The sequence below is a fragment of the Gastrolobium bilobum genome, unplaced genomic scaffold (assembly GCF_033153095.1).
Source record: "Gastrolobium bilobum isolate Gb01-03AN ecotype WA unplaced genomic scaffold, APGP_CSIRO_Gbil_v1 utg36469, whole genome shotgun sequence".
NCBI classification, from domain to species: Eukaryota; Viridiplantae; Streptophyta; class Magnoliopsida; order Fabales; family Fabaceae; genus Gastrolobium; species Gastrolobium bilobum.
Genome location: NW_026899484.1, coordinates 37060 through 59884, shown reverse-complemented (window position 1 = coordinate 59884; position 22825 = coordinate 37060). Strand labels below are relative to the sequence as shown.

At 35.3% G+C, this 22825-nt stretch overlaps 3 protein-coding genes across 6 annotated transcripts; 1 reads left to right on the top strand and 2 right to left on the bottom strand.

Annotated features, from left to right (window-relative positions):
* Nucleotides 1-802: 802 nt before the first annotated feature.
* LOC133290619 (uncharacterized) lies at nt 803-5336 on the bottom strand. Its single transcript, XM_061488734.1, has 8 exons — nt 5082-5336; nt 4777-4939; nt 4580-4672; nt 3791-4492; nt 3013-3373; nt 2417-2498; nt 1540-1784; nt 803-1144 (listed from the first exon to the last, which is right to left on the bottom strand). The coding sequence occupies exons 1-7, from the start codon at nt 5292-5294 to the stop codon at nt 1578-1580; spliced, it is 1821 nt and encodes a 606-aa protein (XP_061344718.1). The 5' UTR covers nt 5295-5336; the 3' UTR covers nt 803-1144; nt 1540-1577.
* Nucleotides 5337-8607: 3271 nt separating this feature from the next.
* On the bottom strand, nt 8608-16305 carry LOC133290616 (uncharacterized). Of its 3 annotated transcripts, none has more exons than XM_061488729.1 (11): nt 16217-16305; nt 16078-16117; nt 15936-15987; nt 15646-15737; nt 13944-14989; nt 13217-13386; nt 12642-12873; nt 11230-11365; nt 10313-10407; nt 9867-9990; nt 8608-9097 (listed from the first exon to the last, which is right to left on the bottom strand). In XM_061488729.1, the coding sequence occupies exons 1-11, from the start codon at nt 16297-16299 to the stop codon at nt 9020-9022; spliced, it is 2148 nt and encodes a 715-aa protein (XP_061344713.1). In that variant the 5' UTR covers nt 16300-16305; the 3' UTR covers nt 8608-9019. The 3 variants fall into 3 exon arrangements, with proteins under 3 accessions (XP_061344713.1, XP_061344715.1, XP_061344714.1); XM_061488731.1 differs by having other exon boundaries at nt 15936-15974; nt 16083-16117; nt 16217-16299; XM_061488730.1 differs by lacking the exon at nt 15936-15987 and having other exon boundaries at nt 12642-12858; nt 15646-15730; nt 16097-16299.
* Nucleotides 16306-17552: 1247 nt separating this feature from the next.
* LOC133290617 (THO complex subunit 5B) lies at nt 17553-21791 on the top strand. 2 transcript variants are annotated; one of them, XM_061488733.1, is made up of 5 exons: nt 17553-17885; nt 17980-18270; nt 19548-19884; nt 20753-21072; nt 21166-21791. In XM_061488733.1, the coding sequence occupies exons 1-5, from the start codon at nt 17637-17639 to the stop codon at nt 21418-21420; spliced, it is 1452 nt and encodes a 483-aa protein (XP_061344717.1). In that variant the 5' UTR covers nt 17553-17636; the 3' UTR covers nt 21421-21791. The 2 variants fall into 2 exon arrangements, with proteins under 2 accessions (XP_061344717.1, XP_061344716.1); XM_061488732.1 differs by having other exon boundaries at nt 20738-21072; nt 21166-21789.
* Nucleotides 21792-22825: the final 1034 nt, after the last annotated feature.

The window sequence follows — 22825 nt, the reverse complement described above, 5'->3', positions numbered from 1 at the left end:
GAACATGAAGCAATTAATTCATTAACCTATTTGCTCTTTGCAATTTTTTAGATTATTTGTAATCTTGAACGATCACGTAGCTTTACAAGAGAGTTAATGACAAAAATTTGACGAGGTGTTGAAGAGGTGAGATTTGGGAATGTGGGAGCTAGGATTAGAAATTAAAATATTAAATAGGGTTAAAACGTAAAAACAAAAAATGACTAAAGAAAAAGAAATGGATATGATTTGGTTATCCAGTTTATCCAAACCATTTGATAAATGGATAACCAAACCACATGTAAAACGTGGATATATTTTTTAACCGGTTTAAAAAACAATAATTTTTTAATTTGGTTTGGTTCAGTTTTTAATTTGGTTTGGAGCAATTGGACATTTTGCACATTCTTACTCGTGCTAGTATATAATTATAATATGAAATTTTTTTTTTTTTCTCTTTTCATTCACATCAACTGACGTGAAAAGTGAAAAAAAAAAAAAAACTTTTCATATTATAACTATATATTACCAGGAATATATAGAGTAAAAAATTAAAAGGAAATCTTTTAAATGTACAGACATTAAACCCCTCAAGAAATCCTGATACAAATAAGAAATGGCATACACCCATTTTTCAGGTCCGCTGATCCTCGTCGTATTCTCGTGCAAATAAAATAGTAGTTGTTGGCATAATTGCATATCTCTCACGAAAATATGTATGAAGCAAAATTAGCAAGAGAATGGAAATAAGAAATTACTATAAATCAAACTAAGAACGATGAATAAATTGAAGCATGGGCAATTTTGACAGGGAAAGGCTAAATTGCAATGATTTTTGGTTAATTCATCGTTCTACTATAGATAATAGTTTATATTTGAACAGCAAACTCTCGTGTAACGAGATAAGAAAAAAAAATACACAAAGCTTGATTATTTCTAAAATTTAGCCTACGTACATAAATATATTATTTATCATTGAATCCGAACTCCCAAGGGTGAGGGCACTAGGGGTTTAGATTTTGTCAGATCGGAAGGTACTGGTATTTCATGCATTGCAAAACCGCTGTGACACCAATTTAGTGTCAACATAGTAAGCTGCTCTCTCTTTTATCCATCTTTCATTCATTAACATGTGGCACACTTAAATCCTTCTGAAATGTGAAACCTGGTCAGAAATGCAATCATCCTTTTATTAAAATGCACAAGAATCAACAAGGACGTAACTAGTGCAAGTTTCCACGGTAAGTAGATAAGGAAATAATAAACTTCAGCCTATCAAAAGTCATGGAGAAGCATAGAAGGAAACAAGATCACGCATCTGTTTTAAAAGCAGTCAAATTAATACCCGAAGATGTTTCCTGCATAACTAGCATATGAAGCCCTTTCATTTAACAGAGAACTTAGCTACATTTGACAAAAACCCCAACTTTGGAAATTCCAAATTAAGTAGACAATTGGTAATGAAGATTGTGTTGCTTTAAATAATTTTGAAACCAAATTAATCAAAGGCTTGCAAAATATTGATTTCTGAACTAGGACAAGGTATAAAAAGAAAATTACCCAGCTTCACTTGAACAGAAAAGAATGCTGGAGAAGCTTTAAAAGGCATGACAGGTGAAACAACCACTCAAAGAACCCATCTGGCTGGTTCCACGAAATGATATTGCCTTGTGAGAAGTTCTGGCAACTTGATGAGCCTGGTTGGCTGAAACTGAATTTCTCATTTCCTGAGCTTTTTTCTGAGCAAATCTCAGCTTGTTCATAATCTTATCCATAGAGGATGCTCTCTTCTTTTCCAACTTCATCTGAGATATCAAAAATAAAAAAGAGATCATGATCCTTTTTTTTTGTCCTTCCTCTCTAATTCTCCTTTATTTTTTGTAATAGAAAGGATCCCTTAATGTATGTGTGCCGTGAAATGAATTAACAAAAATATGATCCATATAATTCTTGATCTGTGCATAATGAAGAAAAAAAATTATCTTTGACATACAACATACACAGAGGCTTTCTTTAAGACATCCTAATCCTATCGGCTATCAGACAGCCAACAATGAGTAGCTTCAATCCTTGACTACAACAAAGTCAATACTTGTTCACCGTTTCAAGACAATGGATTTGTGATCAACGATAAGAAAACTACTTTACTATCCCAATAGTAAAAGCAAGTCATTAGGCAGAAATACAGCTAACACAGCATAACCAATATTTAACTTATGGAAAAGAAGGAAATAATTCAGCACCATGAATTAAAGAAAATAAGAGAGAATTCCAGAAAGAAACTTCTAATAATGTTAACCATGAAAATAACAACTTGGATGATCATTTTAGCCAATATATTATCATACATAAAATTACATCAAGTTGTTATTTTTTCATTTATAGTAAGGAATTTCTTATTGGAATTCTCCTAAGAAAGAAAACACTAGGAATTAACCTCTAGTTTTCGAATTGCTGCCTCAGCTTTTGCCTTTTGCAAGTTCTCCCATGCAGTGATTTTGGCTTCCTCTCTTTTAGCCCTGGACAAATACAAATTGCTGGAATTTTAGAAACAATGTAAAGTTAGTGCAAAGATTTCTTAGTAAATTATGAGTTTTCTCAGGGATAAAATTGTCAGATCAAATAATATAAAAAAAAAATCTATTTTCTAGTTTGAATTGGATAAGGATGGTCAATTTAGCAATAAAGAGAGATTATTGACAACTCCTGCACACTTAGCATTTTAATTAAATCATCTCGAGGCCAGTAACATAGCTAATTTTGTAAATCCATCACCATAAATTCCACGAACTCCAATTGTTGTGGTACGACCATGAAAGATAATTTCTAGGTAACTCGTAACATTTGGATAAGAGCAGAGTTAAAAAAAGGTCGATTTTTATATCAAAAAAAAAAAAAAGGTCGATTTTAAAGGGAAAATTTCACTACCTAACAGAAAATTACGTAAACCCATTAGTTTCAGTTTAAAGTTGTCCTCTCCTATATTTACCAGATAAATTGAACAAAATTGATATAATACTAAGGTAGACATACTTTGAAACCGTCTTTGACCTTTCAGAAATTTCCCAAGACGAAGATCGAGTGCTTGTTTCTTTCTTTTTCCAGCTGTCAACATTTTCTAAGCCTCTACCAGAGAATAGGGCCTTGTGTTTCTTGGACCATCTTGTCATGGTTACACGTTCATCTACCTGCACATCCCTGATATCCATTTTAGAGAAAGAGGCACTCAGCAATTCTGTGACAGGCAGGGTAGGTGGGGTGGAAGCAGAGAAAGAAGGCCTCATATTTGGAGAGGAGCATGAGCTACCCTCTGGGCTCATCTGGGTTGCCATGTCCCTCCTGGAAACAGCAGGGGATACATTGGTGCCCGCATCTTTGAAACCATCAAACTTCTCTGTAAGTTAGAACCAACATAAAAAAATAATAACAATAATAAATAAATAAAAATGAAAAGATGAAATGAAACAAAATAAAAAATGCTATATCATACGCACAGAAAGTATAGTTTCAAAATCAAATAAGACCATAATGTCATCTATACTTGTAATTAGTAATGACATCAAGCATGAAATTGTCAACTATCAACATATCATCACTAGTGTCCAAAGACTTCATTTGTTCCATCCACATCATCTTGCAAAAACAGTCAATACAGAATCACGCAGTACAAGGAGTTCACAGAAGATAGAGGATTAACTGAAAGTCAGGAAATTAAAATGCATTTAATCCTTTTGGGTCACCCTTGAAACATGTGATCTGCCATTACAGAGTACGCATAAACATGTCAACATCATAATTCATCATAATTCACCTTTGGCAGGCATTGGTGACTGACTCTGCATCTGTGAGCATCCATGGACACTAACTGAGCGGGCCATCCAAGGATCTGTTCTTGTCGGAAGCAACCCATCATGGCCACCGGAACTGATTGTTAATCCATCAGCTGAGATATTAACAGCAGCAGAAAACGGAGAAGCTGCCATAAAATTCCCTGCATTCCCCCCATCAAACAATGGCCCTGCTGGGGAATACAACGAATAATAAGCAACAGCAGGGGGGCCAAGTGGACCACTCTTTGACTTTGGCCTCCTCTGTGGTGGTGGAAGTGAGGCCTTCCCAGTGGCATCGCCTGATACAGGACTGAGAATCCACCTCTCAGCATCTTCCCATTTAGAAGGCAACGTTCTCCCATTGTTTAAAGGCAACAGAGCCGCACCAACCTGCTTGCGTGCAGCATTTGTATGCAAAGGAACGCGCTCAGAGCTCCAACCCTTTTGCATTGCAACACCAGCTTGGCGATAATTCGGCGTTCCAGGACTCGGGAAAGTTCCAGAGCCAGAGCCAGAACCAGAACCGGACCTTCGAGTCGAAATGTTGCTCTTCTTCATTACTCCTAAGCGAGGAGAAGAAACAGTGGCAATGGCATTGTTCAGATCTAACGAAGCAGGCCTTCGCCTATCATGCTTCTTGAACAAGGCCTCAGATCTTGATCTTGATCTCCGATCCTGACATTCTTCGATGGAAAACAAACTCAAAAAAATAAATAAAAATAAAAGTAAAAATAAAACTCGAATTGCAAATTTATAAATTTAGTAGGTACCTTTGAGAGCTAGAGAGAAAGAGCTTCTTGCTGAATCAAATTCCAAGAGTTGATTCCCGTCTTCAGTGTCACCATCACTGTCTTCCTTTTGAACTGCGATGTGGATAGTGCAACAGAGTTCACTTTTTCTTTGTTTTTTCAAATAAAACAAAAAAAAAGTGGAAGTGAAGTGCATGTTAATATTAAACATAACGCACCTTTTGCTTTTTCTCCCTTCCCGGAGAAACGACTTTGGTGCTGCTTCTTGTGTGCTGCATCTGCATGTTGTTGCTTGTTCGGATCCAGATCCGGATCTGGATCTGGACCGCTCCAGCTCTCGCTCGGAGCAAAATCACCCTCCTGCTCATGCCCTGCCAATTGCTGCAATCGAAACAGAACCACGAGATCCTCTCATCATTTTCATCGTGTCAGAACTCAGAAACTCAATTTCATTTTTCCAAAATTCCAATTATTACACAATGATTCAGATGCAGAAAGAGTTACGCATTAAAGTTGCATGTACCAGTGAGATTTCGGAGGCTAAAGAGTCATGATCGTGAGCGTCCGATGCAAAGGAACAGCGATCGACGCTAGCTGAAGCAGAGGAGAAGAGACTCAAGTTGGATTCAAGAGTGAAGATGACAGAGTCAGGGCTGGTATCGCCGCCGCCACCGCCACCTCTTCTTAAACCCGCACGCCTCCACGACCTCCGTTCCTGAAACCCTAACTCCCGCATTCTCAACTAACATTGAATCGCATTCGCATTCGCATTTGCATTTGCATTTGCATTTAGCAGAGAGAAAAACAACAGCCACACACTTACTCTTACACACACAGAGAGAGTGAGAGATACATTAAATATGGCGGGTACTACTATTTAGTAATAAGAAGAGCAACGCGTATCGTGATTTTAAAACTTTTAACATGTCATTGTCGTTTTGACTCAAATAATATGTGTCTCTATGTCTATGCTAATCTAAGCTAAAGCAACCATTTTTCAATGATAATGACCTGTGGCAACGGAATACGTTCTATTTCTACATGAACGTGATAGAGTGAGTCATAGTCTATTGGTTAGACTCCTAGGCGTGTCTAATAGACATACAAAGAGACAAATATTTAAGACTCGTTTGTGGGATAAAATAAGGGTAGGATATGATATAGAGTTTATAAGTCAATATCATGTTCTATGTTTGATTAGCACCTGATTAGCAATATAATAAGACTATGTAGAAGGATAAAGGAGAAAAAATAATAATATAATGCAATAAATATAAATATATTAAATAGCGTATGGATATATTAGGTAGCGTGGAGATATATTGAATATCCAATATTGATATCTCATCCTCTTGAATCCTATTCTAGTTCTTCCATAGAATAAGAAATCATGTATTGGATAGGATAAGCTAATCATATCCTATTGACCCACCAAACAAGAGATAAAAGTAAGATATGATAACTTATTTTATCCTATCTTTTTATCAGGTGCTCCAAACATGTCCTTATTGTTGTGAAGGTGGAGAAAAACTCTCCATTTACTAAAATAAAAAAAATAGAATTTAAAAAGAAATATAAAAAAATTACGGATTAAAAAAAAATTCTCCTTTTGTTAGGAAAAAAGCACCGAATTCAATGATCCGGTGGCCTGAAGTTTTTCCGGTGAAGGTGACTTTACGTGTGTCCTTTGAGGGGAATTTTTATGTGCTTTGTTTTCATTTTTGTTAATCAAAGTGCGGTCTGTGGGGTATATGATCCTGATTACTCTTGACCGTGGAATTTGACTGCGTATGAAATAACCATAAGGTACATCTCTCTTTTGGTTCGGTGCCTCTCGGAACTCGGAAGGGGTGAATTATGGAGGGTACTATTGTCTTTTGATATCTAAATTAGAGGACTAATAGTATGATAATGATGATTATGACAGGCATGCAGTTTACCGTTATGGGTCCACAGGTCCTACTTGATTGCCACTATAACCATTCTTTCCAATTTTCGGATTAAAGTAGGATTACTTTTTAGGTTATCGCGTTGCTGAACATTTCTTTTTAATGCAAGTTATTATGGGGGACCAAATAATCACTAGTCATTACTTGTTGTATTAATTTGGTACCTCGTTATAATTAGAATTTTATAAATTTTGAACTACACGACAAGAACTGATTAAGTTAACCAAATGTTAAATATTGGCCGTGCATTAACTAAATTTGAGACCTTAGTAAAATGTTATTTCGTATTGAATTAAATTGTAGTCTTCCTTATTAAAAAATAGTTGGCTTACATATATCTTTCATTTATTATAAACCTGCTACTTGAATTCGAATTCATATATCTTTTATGACAAACCTGTTAGGCTGTTATCTCCTCATCCCTTTGTTTTTTAAAAAAGGTCTTGAACACTTTTTTTTTAAACTTATAATATGATGGGGCTATACTATAATTCTAAATAAATGATTAATAAGGTGTATTTATTTATTAATTTTTAGCTTTTTTTTTTAGAATTTTTAGCCTTTATATTTTAGGTTTTAGTCTAGGTATGCTATTTTTAAGTAGGATTAAACACCGGTATCCCACTAGGGTGGTGGAAAGACTCTCCAATCTTTCCACTAAGCCTTCACATCCGTTAGCAAAGTTTGAATCCACGGACGTGTGGGATATGAACCAACCCTTAGCTAATTATATCCATCTTTATTGGTTGGTTGGTTTTTTTTTTTTAGTACATAGCCTGTATGTTTTTAACTCTAAATAAATCAATAAGTTCTTGTATGCGATTATGATTTCGGCACCAAATTAGAAGTCAACAATTATTATTTATTTCATTCAAAATTAAGTTTCATACAAATTAAGTTTTAGAATAATTTTATGAAAAATTAAAAAAAAAAATATTGCTTAAAACGATGCACTCTTGCAAAACTGCTAAATGGCATATAACTTTATTTTAAAAATTTATTATCGTACATAAACTTTTAGGTTTTAAAATTAAGGCCAAAAAGTTAATTTTTTTTTTTACCTATTTTCTTACAGTATAAAAGCACTCAATTTTTGCAGATAAAAATCACTCAATTGTTTACTAAAATTATTTATAAGATATATTTGTTTGTTTCAAAAAGAACGAACCAATTATTGCTGAAAATGACAAAATGTGATCATAAGAAAAACAATGCTGGAAGTGTGAATATGAGGTGGGTGGGAAGCATAATTTCGTGCTTCCTAAATTGTATTTTTGGCATCTTAGTAAGAAAGGACAAATGGAAAAAAAAAAAAAAAAAAAGGTTTGTTTTAGGGTTGCTGTCTCCGTTAAAAAAAACAGGGAACAGTTGCCGACAATATCATTCGGTCACGACAAAATTTCAACTCTTTGAATCCGTTTTTCCTTATTAATTAAAAAAAAAAAAAAAAAACTGTGGTTCCTATTTGTAAGCTGGAAGTCTTATGCATGTGCCCGACTCTGACATTAATCTCTGCAAAAATTAATGCAGCTTGTCATATTTATAATCTCTTTTCTTTTGGGGTAGCAAAGCACAACTAAAGCATTCATTCGGTGATATTCAAAGGCCATATAATTAGAGCATGTTATCCGGCTCTACTCTTAAGCCAATGGTTGAATTAACTGTTTCCCAGATAAAGAAATCGAGTTCACAAGACTCGGCAACTTGAACACTATCACTTGCTCATATGCCATTCCGATCCCAACGAATGGGACCTAGGCTAGAACTGCTAATGCTATTCTGGCAAATCTTGGTTCACAAACTTCTTTTAACCTTGTTCGCGTTGAAATAATAGAGAATAGATAGCTATGAATGAATTAGTAAAAAGTGAATTGATGAATATATGAAAAATGACTTTTGCGCAGATTGTGCATTAAAGTTCTTGAAAGGAGTGGTGTTCAATTTAAAGTTGAGAGGCATAACCTTCCTAAACATAGGACTGTCATTTATTTTACGTTGGTCCCACTACTCAACAATCACAAGGAAAAATTTGAATCAATTTTGCACAATGGCAAAAGATACCTGGCAACTTTTAAGACAAAAATAGATGACTAATAATGGGCAAAGCTTTAAATTGAGCGTAAAATCGTACAATACAAAATTGCAAAGATTCCTAAGACGAAAATTGATCCTCATTTACAATGGGCCCCAATATGGGTCCTAGTGCTTCCCCTTAGATCTCAACATCATGGATGGAACCTGCTTCATGAACGATTAAAGTTTTGTCGTCAGCAACCCATCTTTTTTAGCTCCATGCTAACCTGTGGGAACTATTCTCTTCCCCTGGCAAATAAATGCAGTATATACAATCCGCAGGGGATTATTTTGGAGACTGAGCTAAATTGGCTCAGGAAGGTGTCTCAAATACCAGGAGCGTAACTTCAAAATCACCTCATCTAGTAATTTTTTTTTTTTTGGTCCCCGCAAGGGATTATATCCTTAATTCACTCAGGCAGAAGTGAATGTGTTGAACTCAGCACCCTCCAACTGCTGTATCACTGAAATAAGCAGTGATCGCCTTCAATTTTCCATTTAAATAAACTTTCTCCACCTGGAACCATGCCAGACGAAAGGGTTAATTTACAAGGCAATGATGTTTAATAAGCTACCAAAGAATACAATGATGGCATAAAAGCATAATAATAAACCTCCCATTTGTTATTATGCTTCACACAGGAACAATGGCGAAGGTAACATGGAGAACTATAGGGTGCCTTGCTTCTTTTTATCCTATTTTACATTTTTAGTCGCAACTCATTTAAGAAGGGTTAACGCAACAGCCAGCCAAGCCTGTGTTTTTAGTTTTAATCAATTTTATACAATAAATATCTTAGCAGATCTAAGCAGCTTAAGTTCAAATAAAACTACAGAGCACATAACAAAATCATATAAAATTCTTCGACCCCAGGGGGGAAAAAATCATGGTTAATGAGCTGTCATCCTGTTCATACCTCCTACAGTCCTACGCTTAAAACGCCCAACGTACAGCCTATATTGCTTTCTTTTCATTCTTTTCCTAGCATCGTCCTCCAAACTAAAGGTTCTCAAACCCCCTAACAGGACACTTGTGGGAAGTTGAACATCATGAACTTTAGTTAACAGAAGACTAAGACAAAGAGTTACCACATTATACACCTACATAATGATTCATGACATTACATCTACTACTCTTATTTATTCTGTAACACCTCTTAAGCCTGTAAAAAACACAATAATCTAATTATGTACGTCACAACTTCATCTCAATAGTTCAGCACAACACCCTTAGAGATCACACATCCAAAATAAAGCATGTCAAATAGACAAAAAGTTGAAATTACCTCTAACGACCATTGTGGACAGGCAGATAGAGATAACTCCGCCAATTGGTTGAAATTGATATTTCTTGGAAGGAACATGACAACTCTCGAAGCAATCTCCTTTGCAACATTGAACACAGTATATCTACACAGAAGCAGCATTGACTCAATGCCATTGAGTTAAAACGGGAGTGTAAAAAAGTTATGTATCTATGTACCAAAAAAGAGTTATTTATCTAACTAGAAGATAAAATTTAAGAGGATAATTAAAGAAAAAAGACAAGCATCGAGATAAAACGGGAAAGTAAAAAGTTATGCATCTATCTACCCAAAAAAAAAAGGTAATATATCTGACTAGAAGATAAAATTAAGCAAAAAGGAGAGGGGTAAATGATTTAATCTTGGAGAATAGTAAATGATTTAAGCAAAAACGGAAAAATAAAGCAAAAAGACAAGCATCTACCCACCCATCATGTGGTCTAAGCATTGTCTTCATGTCATAAGTCCTAACCTTGGCATAATCAGGTCCCCCCCAAGGTGGAGATAAGAAAACAGTATCAGCCTGCAAGACATATTTTTTCAAAAACAATTCCAAAACCTTCATTAGAAGAGTGGGAGCGGTAATGATTTAATCTTGGAGACCTTGACTACATGGTCAGAGAATGGTCTGTTATGGAGACACAAATTCACCCAATTAGATTTACTTTCTGAAATTCAAGTATTTAAAATCAATTGTCAGGATAATAAGTGTAATTTTTATCAATACGTTACTTTTGTAAGTATGTTTACTAGTACTACTGCAACACAATTTACAAATTTTGGCTTCTTACAATCAAATTTCAGCATTCAGAGTATAGTATCAAATCCACTCCCTCATTGTCATCCAATTCTATATAAAATTGCAAAGGTGACACCATATTATGTGCAAGAGGAATAACCAAGAAATCAGGGGAAAAGGCAGGGAAATACGATGGCAGATGTACCATTCCTTGAGGCACACAAGTCTATTGCCACAAGCAAAGAGCAGATTCAGAAAACAATGAAGCACAACTTTCTTACATACAATCATTTCAGTAGGTTGAGATTCTTGAGAAAGGTTCATGGGTAACCCACCCATGACTTCTTCCCCCTCCCCCTGTCTTTTTTTACATTCACACGTTTTTTTTTATGATTTGATACAATATTATATCTGGCATCACAATCACAGCGATCAATTGATTTTTCAAGGAAATATTAACCTCTTCCTGGAGAAGCTTTCAGGAAAAGAGGTAAGAAGAGGACAAACCAGGAGATCAAAGCAGTGATCAGGGTACAGGTAAGGATAAAATATGTTCAGTAGGATAAAATAAGAACAGCGAAGTATGTAATCTGGAAACTTTAGCACCTTTAACTTTGGTGCCAAGAGGAAGAAGTCACCCATTATGAAGTCAATTTGATCATCCACACCATAAATAGCAGCATTATGCCTAGCATAGTCAATCTTCAATGGATCAATATCAATTGCAATTACATGTCTGCACCTGTAAATCAAATAATTATTGCCAAGTAACCATCATTTTCACAGAAGAAAAAGAAGAATAAAATATCTCAGAGGAAGACCTGAGTATAGGACCAAAATTACATCATACCTATTTAATCGAAAATTTAACTTGAATACTGTTTTATAATGGAATTACACTAAGGATCCAGATACAGTTGACTAGATGAAACGAGAAATTTTATTATCTCGTTACCCAGTTGTGATTAACAATCATATGAAATGAACATTGGCAGTTAATAGACTATAAAGCAGAATAACATACATAAAATAAAGATTAAATTACTTCTAGATCCCTATAGTTTCAGTAAATTTTAAATAAGTTCCTATAGTTTAAAAGTTTTTAACAGGTCCCTGTATTTCTAAAATATTTTAAATGAGCCCTTATTCGCTATGAGTCATTAAGACTCCATTAAGATTTGCTAAACTATAAGGATCTATTTGAAAATTTAAATAAATTAGATAGATCTAAACTACACAAAGCACAATTGAACAAGTCCTTACACTTTATTTGAGTTTTTAATTAAGATCTTATAGTTTACCAAAAGTTAATGGTCGTTAGTGAGTAGGGACCTTTTTAGACAATTTAAAAGTATAAGGACTCCGTTAAAAAAATTTAAACTATAGGGACTTATTTAAAATTAAAAATTCAATACAACTATAAGGACCTACAGAATAATTTCAACCTAAAATAAACTAAAGGCAGGAGGATAAGAATCACATCCAAATATTGTTCACTGAAGGCTTTAGGTGACTCCATCAGAAATTTATATACAAACAAAGTGTTTAAGTAAATTTGGAATTCAACAGGTGGACAATCCAATCAAAACAAAAACCATTTATTGAAATGAAAATATATAATATCAGGTCAAAAAAATGAAGGGTGACATTGCAGCGATGGACTAACCCTTGAGAACATGAAGGCACTCATAGGTATACCTACAGGGTATCATCATACAGAATCCAAGGCAACTTGGAACACAAGGAGGCAGTTCGCATAAATGAGAAGATAATAACAAACCAAAGAACATATTTGAAGTTTCTCCCTCACTCTGTTATCTTAATGCTATTCAAGTTGCTGAAACAATAGATAAATATTAAATATATGTTAACTTTCTTTTCTTCCTTGGAAAAATACAAGTCTTTCTATGAGCTTGGCAAATATAAAACATCTAATAAACATTGTCAATCAAGGTCACCAAAAGCTAAAATGAATTCATTGCCTAGCAACAAGTGAGTGATTAGCAATCACTACTCACCGTTGTGCAAATTGGATAGCATTTCCACCTACGCCAGTGAAACAGTCAATTATCATGCCACTAGCACAACGCACTGCATGATGCTGAGCAATAGGCTCTGGAGTGACAGAAAACCATCCTTCCTCATCCATTTTTATACCATCATCAAATCTAGAGAATAAGATATACCTCTGACACCAATATTTTCCAATTGTAGCAGTATATGCTTCAGGCATTTCTTGAAAGTGGAGATCTGCAAAATGCAAAAATGGTTTATTACAAGGGTAATAGCTGTCAACTTTCAACAACATGCAACCACTGAACAAAATCTATATTTAAACATTAATATCTCACGTGACATCAGAAAATTAGTTTTTATCAATCATACAAGCATCTATTCAGTATCCTAGGTATTTGACTCCTAGAACAGCAAAGCAATCATATAAGCATCTATCAAGTATTATATGCATTTGACTCCTAGTAGAAAATGTTGTCATAAAAGTGGAGCCAACTAGCTAAGAGATTTAGTAGAATAGCAAACGTATTGCAGAAGCCAGACTTATGGTATAAGCAGTTAACAAGTGTTTGTTACGAACCTTCAGTTTCATTGTAGAATTTTCTCTGCCTTTGTCTTCTTTTCACTTTCTTTTCCCGTTTTGACATCAAAGGATCAGATTTAGTATCCAATCCAGACACATCAATTACCATGTTTTCCAAGGGTGTATGATTAACCACTGATGCTGCTTGGATGTGTCTTTCATTAGAGCTGCAAATCATATCAATTGTTAGGAGAGCAAGTAAAATATAAAAATCAGAAATGCAAGTTGAAACATGAATTTTCATGTTGTTCTTCCTGTTAGATATATAGACCATTTAAGTAGTTCGTATTTTGATTCTTGCCATCTCTTCTCCTCCAATAAAATTATAAAAAAAAAGAAAAGAAAAATTAAAAATTAAAAAATTAAACTTCTTTGAGTGGATCTAATTTGTGGGATTTCACCTAATAAATTAAGCTTTTAAGAGAGCCAGTTTCTTACTCTTCTAGTTGTTTTTAATATTGAAAGGCTGTGTCAACTTTGGAATTTATATTAGCTATCTAGGAAAAGTATAGTCCCGTTAGTCATATTTAGAAGCCAAGAAGTATATGGTTCAGCATTTATATTGCAAGCTGCAAACCTTGTGAAGATCAATCAGCTTTAGTTTAATGTTGCAATGAATAAGGAATTTTCATACAAATAGTTTTTTTCCAAAATGATTTGATAATAATCTATAGAGAAGCATTGATTACATTTATCATTGAATTAAAACTAGAACATGAAATACCTAATTATATGATCCAGGGTATTTGATACCGAGCAACATGAAAATCCATCATTGCAACTACTTCTCTCAAGAGACTCATCTGAACGATCAAGAGATTGGTCATCACTATTTGTAGTGATATCCGAGACCAAATTGCCAGTAGCAAGTCCAATCTCAGCTGAATACTCTTCATGTTGCTTTCCTTCTAAATTATTTTCAATCAAGGTTTCCTCAGGTGGTTTAGTGTTATTTTGTATTCCACCCTCCTCTACTGCTTTTAGAGCTTCACTATCATCTGTATCAGTACACCCACCAATTGCTAGATGCTCCATTGCTGAGGGTGGATCCCAAGTAGAAGAGTGTGTTTTGATATTATAGAAGTATTTTCTCATATAGAAAGTATCCCAGCACACCATCCAATCTCCAAGTTCACCACAATTATTTGACACATCAATTCTGTCACAATCAACCCCTTCTGAACTCATGGAAAGAAATTCAGATCCATTAGCTTGTGGTTGCCAAGTGGCAGCACCATCGTCGTAGCAAATAGTCTCACAATCTGTATCTTTTGGTGAAAATTCAACACATTCATTGTCAGTCAAGCTTTCACCATATTCTATCCCACAATGATTGACACCAGCACCTGTCAAATGGCTTCCAGCACAGACTCCAATATCTGAAGCTGGTGCAATTTTCAAATCAACACAATTTTTGCTGATTACAAAGTCACCATCCTGGGCATCATTAGTTGCTGCCTCATTTATATTATCATTACTTTTCTCCCTGGAGACATCATTATTAAACCCAGTACAGCATGCTGAATTAGCTCCTTCACCTGAGGGACATTGGGTCATATCAAACTCCACCACACCATCACAGTAAGATGATTCACTTTGACCCAGCATTGATACAAAAGATAAAGAAATGCTTGTTTTATCATGAAATTTAGCAGAAGATACAACCTCCTCCCCACTATCTTCATAAAGAGTTTCATCTACAGGATTGTGACAAGTACGCGGATGCTTTGAATGTGTACCCTTTCTTTTGCCTTTTACTGGTCCTCTTTTCTACGACAAGACATAATTAATGGAACTTCAAAACTAATAATCTAATGGTATATACAAAGCAAAACATGAATAATAGAGGAGAATAAGTGATGATGTATACATTCAAAACAGAATAGAGAAAACTTGTTATAAGAAAATTAAAATTAATTCTTTTGTAGGAATATATAGAGACTATGTGTGGACTGTTAGAGACACTCAATTCATCTTATCAGATTTAGTCTCTAAACATCAACATTGTCTTTTATCCTAAACTAATTAGGGTCGGCACTCGATGAACCCACATAAAATCAAGTATTAGCATACAGCTTTAGCTTCGGTTATTTGTTATTGTTGTAGTCTAGTTCTGGATGTATTAGATTACTCACACTCTAATCTGTTAATTAGTTTTCCCTTTCTGTTATATTTTGGTTACAGATTAGTAGGTGCTGACTCATAGCTGAGACAGTAAAAAGGCTCTGTAAATAGAGCCAGTTCTCTCTCGATAAGTATTCTTTTCACTCGTTCAGAATATATCAATATAGTGTTTACTCTTCAGAATTCTCTCTTTCCACTTTCTTAGATTTTCTCCCATTTTCTCACCCTTTCTGACCAAATCTTAATAACAAGCAACCTTCTATCACAGCATTTCAGGAAAATACTTTTATCCGTATGCCTACCTCCTTATTTGTCTGAAAGGAAACAGGAAGCCCCAATTCACTCATCTCTCTGGTAAGTTCCAAATCCTCAGGTCGAATAAGGTCACTCCAATCTGCAGAAAAACACAAGACAAAAAATAAATAAACAAATAAATAAATAAATTATTACATAAATTCTCCACGCATGAGAAAACAATTTGATGATTAAAGCACCATTTTCAGAGTTAACAAGTAATTTTCGGTGAAATAAAGACAAACAATGTCAAAATTAAGAGCAAAGAGTGTTCAAATGAAGAATCAGAAGCACTTGCCAGGAACGAGGTCAGAACCGTCATTGTCATTCTCATCAGCTTCAGCCAATTTCTAATATACAAGAAACCGATAGCAGATATCAAACACGGTAACTATAAATGTTCAGTTAACAAGAAAGCATGTAAGCAAAGATAAACTCACGGAGCGTTCAGCTGATAACGAAACCCGCGGGCCATCATCCCTGTGGAAAATAGAAGAAAAGGGTTTTAGGTAAGTAAAACCTCGTTTTTGTGAGTGCATAGCAAAACAGAGAGAAAAAAAGTAGAATGTGAGGACTAACCAGAGAAAGACTTGGGTGACCTTGAACAGAGAACCAAGGGCTTCGATAGCGGCACCTTCGTAGTCGGTGTCGGCGATGACCATATTATCAATATTATGTACAAAAGAAGACGAAGGCATGTAACATTTGGTGCTTTTTAAGTTTTAAGTGACCCTATTCAAAAGCAGCAAACGCTATATGCCTTTTTTTTTGGATTATTTAATTTATATTTTATCATTATAAAGTATTATAAATCTTGATATTTTTTTTCTCTCTTTTTTTCATAACTGAACATGATTAATAAGGAAAATAATATTAAAATTTGAAAAATTAACTTGAAATTAAAAGTTTTAAAAAATTATATAACAACAAGAAACAAAAACTTTTGAGCCCCAAAATTATTATTATAAAAAAAAATTAGCAAATCATTATGAATATGGACTCGTGATGAGGAAAAATTTAAGAATCACTATTGTATGTATATATAAAAAAATTATAATAACAACATTATCGTTGAATATTTGCAATAGATTAATTTTTACTTTGTTTACCAAAAAAAAATTATTTTTTACTTTTTCCAGTTCAAACCATTAGCCATATATTATAAAGAACAACTTTAGCATAGTTCCAAACCTATCCATAAGAAATAGTTACATTATTTTTGTGAATTGTGGCAATATAAGGAATCCAAAACAATAGTCAATTGTCTGTGTTTTTAAAATGATTTATTTTCAAAAACAAATGTTTTTCACAATTGTTGAAGAATAGATTATAAGAAAATAAATTTATTTTTTTTAAATACATAGTTATGTCATTTTATTTTCTTATAAGTATGTATTCCGAAAATATATAAGTATAATATTAAAGTTAGGGAGAGGTTATACTTACAACCTATTTTCTTTTACAATCAATATTTTAACCGTTGATTTCAGTCAATAAGATTTTCGCAAATAAAATTTATTAATTAATTATTAATTCGCAATAAATCTTATCGGTTAAGATATTGATCGTAAGAGGTTGTAAAGGAAAATAGGTTGTAAGTATAACCTTTCCCTTAAAGTTATATTTTTTTTTCTCATTTCAGAAACTGACATTGATGTGGAAAGTAGAAAAAAATTTAAATGACACAAAATTATGTCATTTTTAATGAAATTAGGTCGTTTTGATAAGTTTTCACATATTTTTGGAAATAATTACTTCATTTTTTTTTTTCAAATTTTATAAATTAAAAAAACAAAAAACACACACTAAAACTACGTAATTTATTAAAAAATGACACAAAAGTTGCATCACGGACACTAAACCCACTAAACATACACTAAAAACTAAAAGTTCAATTTTGTTATTGTTATGAAATGTTTGTTTCGACAGCAAAAGAAGAACCCGCGCTTACAGAGAGCGATCCGAAAACACTACTGATTCGTTATCGCCGCAGAGGATAATGGAAGACGGTGATAGAACAGAGGAGGAGGAGGTTGACGTTCAGGTTGTAAACGACGACAAAGACGAGCTAGGGTTTCCGCTTTCGGATGAGGAATCTCCCTACGAATTGTTGCAAAACACTAAGGTTTCAGTAGAGAACATCATCGCCGAGATTCTCTCTATTAAGAATCAACGCAAAACCAAACCATTCCTCAGAATGAGAGAGCTCGTCACTCAAATGTTCCTCCACTTGGTCACTCTCCGTCAGGTCCCTCATCACACTCCTCCACTTAGGGTTTATTTACAACTAACTTCAGATTTTAACAATGCGGTGTTTTTTTTTTTTTCTTCAATTTTTTCAGGTAAATCGTTGTATCTTGGTGGAGGAAGAGTTTGTGAAAACCGAAACGGAGCGTGCAAAGGCACCTTTGGATTTCACAACACAGCAGCTTCATAACCTGATGTATGAGAAAAGTCACTATGTTAAAGCAGTAAAGGCTTGCAACGATTTCAAGTCGAAATGTCCCGAGATTGAGCTGGTAAACGAGGAAGAGTTTTTTCGTGATGTGCCGCAACATATCAAGGGCTCTGTTTTGTCAAATCATAGTGCCCATAATCTCATGCTTAAGAGGCTCAATTTTGAGCTATTTCAGGTGATCATTTGCTTTCGTTTACTGAATTTGGGAATTACATATGTAGATTGTAGTTGTTGAAGCCTTAGGAATAAGTGCTCATAGAAAGAATGCAATGTATATTACATTCAGCCTCTCTTTTTTTTTGGGTTTCTAGTGGTGTCCTCGTCCATTTAGACGAGACTAATCCCCTTCTCGGCATAGAGCGTGAAGATTTTTATCACTGACCCCAAGGTGTTTCACCTAAGAATCAAACCAGCGACCTTTCAGCCACAATAATCCGCTTCTTGGGCACAGCCTGCTTACATTGAGCTTCTTGGGATATTTGATTCTCGACATATTGCATCAAAGTTTTTATGATCTAAGAGTTCAGAGACTTAAGGATTTCGTTGTTTGGAGAATTGCAGAACTCACCTTTGTCTGCAAATCAAATTGTACTGTCATGTTCATGGATGCCTCTGCCTCCAGCAAAAAGTATTGTATTAATAGACTAGTTTCCCTTAGAGTAAAATAAGGAGTTTAGGGTAAATTGATGGTGGCCTTGTGTTAATGAGTCTCTGAAACATGTAGACATTTTGTTCATTAGATTGAATTGCTTTACTTGAAGGAGAGCTGTGACTCTGAGCAGAGCGGGAGTTTTTGTTGGAAATCGACAATCACACAGAATCGAGAAAACAGAAAAAGAGATAAGAGTAGAGAGATTAGACACAGCTATTTACCCTGGTTCACCCAATATAGGCTACGTCCAGCTTGTCTGTACTATATTCACCTCATCGCCACTCGTTACAAGTCACTCGGTTTACGAGGCAAATATAAATAGGATTAGAAAACCCTAACAGCAGCTATTCATAGGCCCAAGCCCAAACTGCTAAGAAAATTACAATAAAATATAGGCCCACAACAGTACCTAGCCTCTACGAGCCTGGGGGCGCTGCCCCCCGACCCCCGCCCGCTCACCTGGGAGCAGGACCCCAGTTGCCTTTCTGCTGACCCCGACAACTAGGGCCTTCATTAACATGCGAAGTATGAGCCATACCCAATAGTTTTATGGCACCTTACTTTACTTATGTTCTGTTGATAGAGACCGAGAGCAAGTTATATATTGCACATACCTGTAAATGAGTGTTGGCATTTAGGTTAGTCTTCTAATAAGCATGTAGCTTTATTGTGTTAAAGTTGAGAAGTTCTTTTTCTCATTCATTTATCTTTAAAGCTTGTGATGGTAATCTGTATTCTTTGTGTTTTCTTGTGAATAGCAATAAATATGCTCATACTTCATATTTATAATTTTGTACCAGCGCAAAGAGCTCTGCAAACTTCGTAAGAAACTAGAACAACAAAAGAAAAGTCTTTTGGAGACAATTGCAAATCGAAAGAAGTTCTTATCAAGTCTCCCATCACATCTCAAGTCTCTAAAGAAAGCATCCTTGCCTGTACAAAACCAACTAGGAGTTCAGGATACCAAGAAACTAATGCGGCATCATTCAGCAGAGTTGCTTCCGCCACCACTTTATGTGATTTACTCACAGCTGTTAGCTCAAAAAGTGGCATTTGGAGAATCCATAGATTTGGAGATTATAGGAAGCCTGAAAGATGCTCAAGCTTTTGCCCACCATCAAGCTCGCAAGGACACTGGTAATTGAGAGTTGATGTGTCAATTCTAGCATTCTATGGATTTGGAATCTATGTTATCTGGTACTTTTGAAGCTTCACTGTTTCTAATGAGATAGGATTATAAACTTCAATTTTTCAGTTTCCTTTCAATGATTCAACTTCAAACCAAAAATTACTCCAACATATTATTCAGGATATTAGCTACTAAAAATAGGTTATAAATAGTTTCAATACTAATAATAGAATAATGAGAAAAAGAAAAGAAGTTTATTACTATGTTACGATCCTACTCCAAGGTATGGGACTTGGAGTCCCACATCGGAAACATAAGGGTGTGGGGTATATATGGATTTTAGGCTCTCCTACCTCATGAGCTAGCTTTTGGGGTGAGGCTCTTCTAACGTTCGTATCAATTGGTATCAGAGCTTTCCACTATGTCTCTCGGTTGCAATCGAGCAGCGTGGGTGGTGACGCTGGCATTGCAGTGTTTCCCCAGAGCTAGTAAAAGGCTAGCACAAAGCCAGTCCTCGTGGGCACCAGGGTTGCGGAGCATGGTGGAATGTTAGGATCCTACTCCAAGTCTCATACCTTGGAGTCCACATCGGAAACATAAGGTTCTGGTGTGGGGTTTATATGAACTTTAAGTTCTCCTACCTCATTAGTTAGCTTTGGGGGTGAGGCTCTCCCAAGGTTTGTATCATACTACATTTAAAGTACTGTCATATTTATTAACGGTCTTCACTCAATGTTTCCTTGATTTAGTTGGATTAAATATTTACCATCTTTCTCAAAGTGTAATCGTGTATGGTGTACATCACTTGGCTTTGGCAATAGAAAATCTAGAAATTCACTATGCTGTTGTTTTATCACTCAGGCATTTCCTCCACAGTGGAGAGTTCCAAATTGGAAGATGATGAACCTGATGATGAAGATGGTCAGAGATGGAGTAAAAGGCCAAGGAGGGTTCAAGGCAAGGAGAGCCTTGACCAGGCGGGAATATTCCAAATTCACCCACTTAAAGTTACTCTCCATGTGTATGACGACGAGGTTTCTGTTCTCGAGTCTGCAAAACTCACGACTCTAAAGTTTGAGTACTTGGTGCAGTTGAATGTTATATGTGTTGGAGTCGATGCATCTAATGATGGTCGTGAGAATGACATCTTATGCAATTTATTCCCTGATGACACGGGTCTCCAGCTTCCTCACCAGGTTTAGGCATCTTGTTCATCTATCTGTCTCTTTAATATATTCCTTCATCTTTATATTTATATGCCATTTCTTTTTATTTAAATGGTGATGCAGTCAGCCAAGCTCTTTGTTGGGGATGCAACAATGTCTAATGATGATAGAACTTCACGTCCTTACAAATGGGCTCAGCACCTGGCAGGAATTGATTTCTTGCCTGAGGTGTCTCCCTTGATGTTTGCTAGCCGTGAAACTTCAGACAACAGTGAAGATGTTATATCTAGTCTTTCACAATATCGCCAGCAAAACCGAGTACAGACAGTTCTGCAGAGAATTCGTTCGAGGAGAAAAGCTCAGTTGGCTCGTCTGTGAGTCGCTGCTCTTGTATGTTACAAGTTTAGAATATGAAGGACCCGTGTGGGTATTCAATGAAAAAAAAAATACCTTAGTGTGATCAACTGAAAGGCTTGCTTTTGGGCTATGCTTTGGTTGTATTGTTGTGAGGGCCGGTTGAATACATCGAACCGTGAATCCATAATGTTTTTGGTTCGATTACTACCCAGTTCAACCACGGCTAAATTATAACCCATTAAATCATGATCGGAAGGTGTAATACACACGTCTGCTATATTAAGGAATAAGTTATATTTATGGGATATGATTTACACACGTCTGCTTCTATATACATAAGAAGCATAAGGCATATCTACCTTATACCCACACTCAGGGATTACTATCTTGTGCAGTTTCACACTACACTCAGGGGTTATCATCTTATGTGTAATACACCACATAACATATATATATAAGAGTGCATCATTTCATCATCTCAAATAAAAGATAAGCACATATACCACATAAAACTATTATTCCCTTCTTGGAGTATGGTGGAACAAATGGGGATTAATCCTGAGAACACGGAACTTACCTGTCAAGAAGTATGATCAAGTTCAAGATCCAAACAGCAGCTCACAGATCACCAAATAGTAGAATCAAGGTCTGTTTATACCAGAAATATAATTAATATTCATAGTATAGAAGCTTATTGCATTAGGACAACGTTTTCTTTTTTGTTTAATGACCGTAGGTTTCTCTCAAAGCCATAAGCCTTCAGTATTATTTGTTCTGACTTAATTAAATTATTCCAGAGGTTCATAACAATCATTTAAGGGTCCAGAAACCCAACCCACACTTTTGTTTGGGTAAAATAGCTCAAAACATGATTTTTTCCAGAATATCCCAATACTCCTCGGGGACATATACGGATATCAATATCCGGATATCACAAGGTTAATATCCGGATATTCACAGACCCAATATCCGGATATCCATATCCAGATATTCACAGACACAATATCCGGATATCAATATCCAAATATTCTCAGACCCAATATCCGGATATCAATGTCCAGATATCACAAACCAAATATCCGGATATTTCGCGACAGAATGCAGTTTTGCATTTTCGTGAAGATATCCCTTCAAGGTTCCATTTTTAACACTTCCAGACGTTCAAGTATGCATTTTTAGACACATTTAAGCAAGTGTTCGTGTTGGTTAATTAATATCTTCATTTAACATGCCAAGACTTGATCTTTTACATGAAAACTCAAGAACAAAGGTTAGAAATGTACTTCAAAGCCTTGCAAACAGAAAATAATGGGTCTTTAATGTTGGAAAACCCACTCTTTACTCCTACCAAGCTGTGTACACGAAAATGGAGTGATGAAATTCACTTCTCTCACCACAAGAGCTTCCAAGTAAGATTGATATAAGC

What these genes read in the sequence shown, in the direction of transcription:
- LOC133290619 (XM_061488734.1), bottom strand. Translation starts at nt 5,294, where the DNA reads ATGCGGGAGTTAGGGTTTCAGGAACGGAGGTCGTGGAGGCGTGCGGGT. An exon ending in GAAGGGAGAAAAAGCAAAAG is followed by an intron (nt 4,673 to 4,776) that starts GTGCGTTATGTT and finishes TCCACATCGCAG; the next exon opens with TTCAAAAGGAAGACAGTGAT. An exon ending in CAGCAATTCGAAAACTAGAG is followed by an intron (nt 1,785 to 2,416) that starts GTTAATTCCTAG and finishes TTGATATCTCAG; the next exon opens with ATGAAGTTGGAAAAGAAGAG.
- LOC133290616 (XM_061488730.1), bottom strand. Translation starts at nt 16,299, where the DNA reads ATGGTCATCGCCGACACCGACTACGAAGGTGCCGCTATCGAAGCCCTT. An exon ending in ACCCTGGATCATATAATTAG is followed by an intron (nt 13,387 to 13,943) that starts GTATTTCATGTT and finishes TATGATTTGCAG; the next exon opens with CTCTAATGAAAGACACATCC. An exon ending in ATTCTACAATGAAACTGAAG is followed by an intron (nt 12,859 to 13,216) that starts GTTCGTAACAAA and finishes TCCACTTTCAAG; the next exon opens with AAATGCCTGAAGCATATACT.
- LOC133290617 (XM_061488732.1), top strand. Translation starts at nt 17,637, where the DNA reads ATGGAAGACGGTGATAGAACAGAGGAGGAGGAGGTTGACGTTCAGGTT. An exon ending in TCAAGCTCGCAAGGACACTG is followed by an intron (nt 19,885 to 20,737) that starts GTAATTGAGAGT and finishes TTTATCACTCAG; the next exon opens with GCATTTCCTCCACAGTGGAG. An exon ending in GTCTCCAGCTTCCTCACCAG is followed by an intron (nt 21,073 to 21,165) that starts GTTTAGGCATCT and finishes ATGGTGATGCAG; the next exon opens with TCAGCCAAGCTCTTTGTTGG.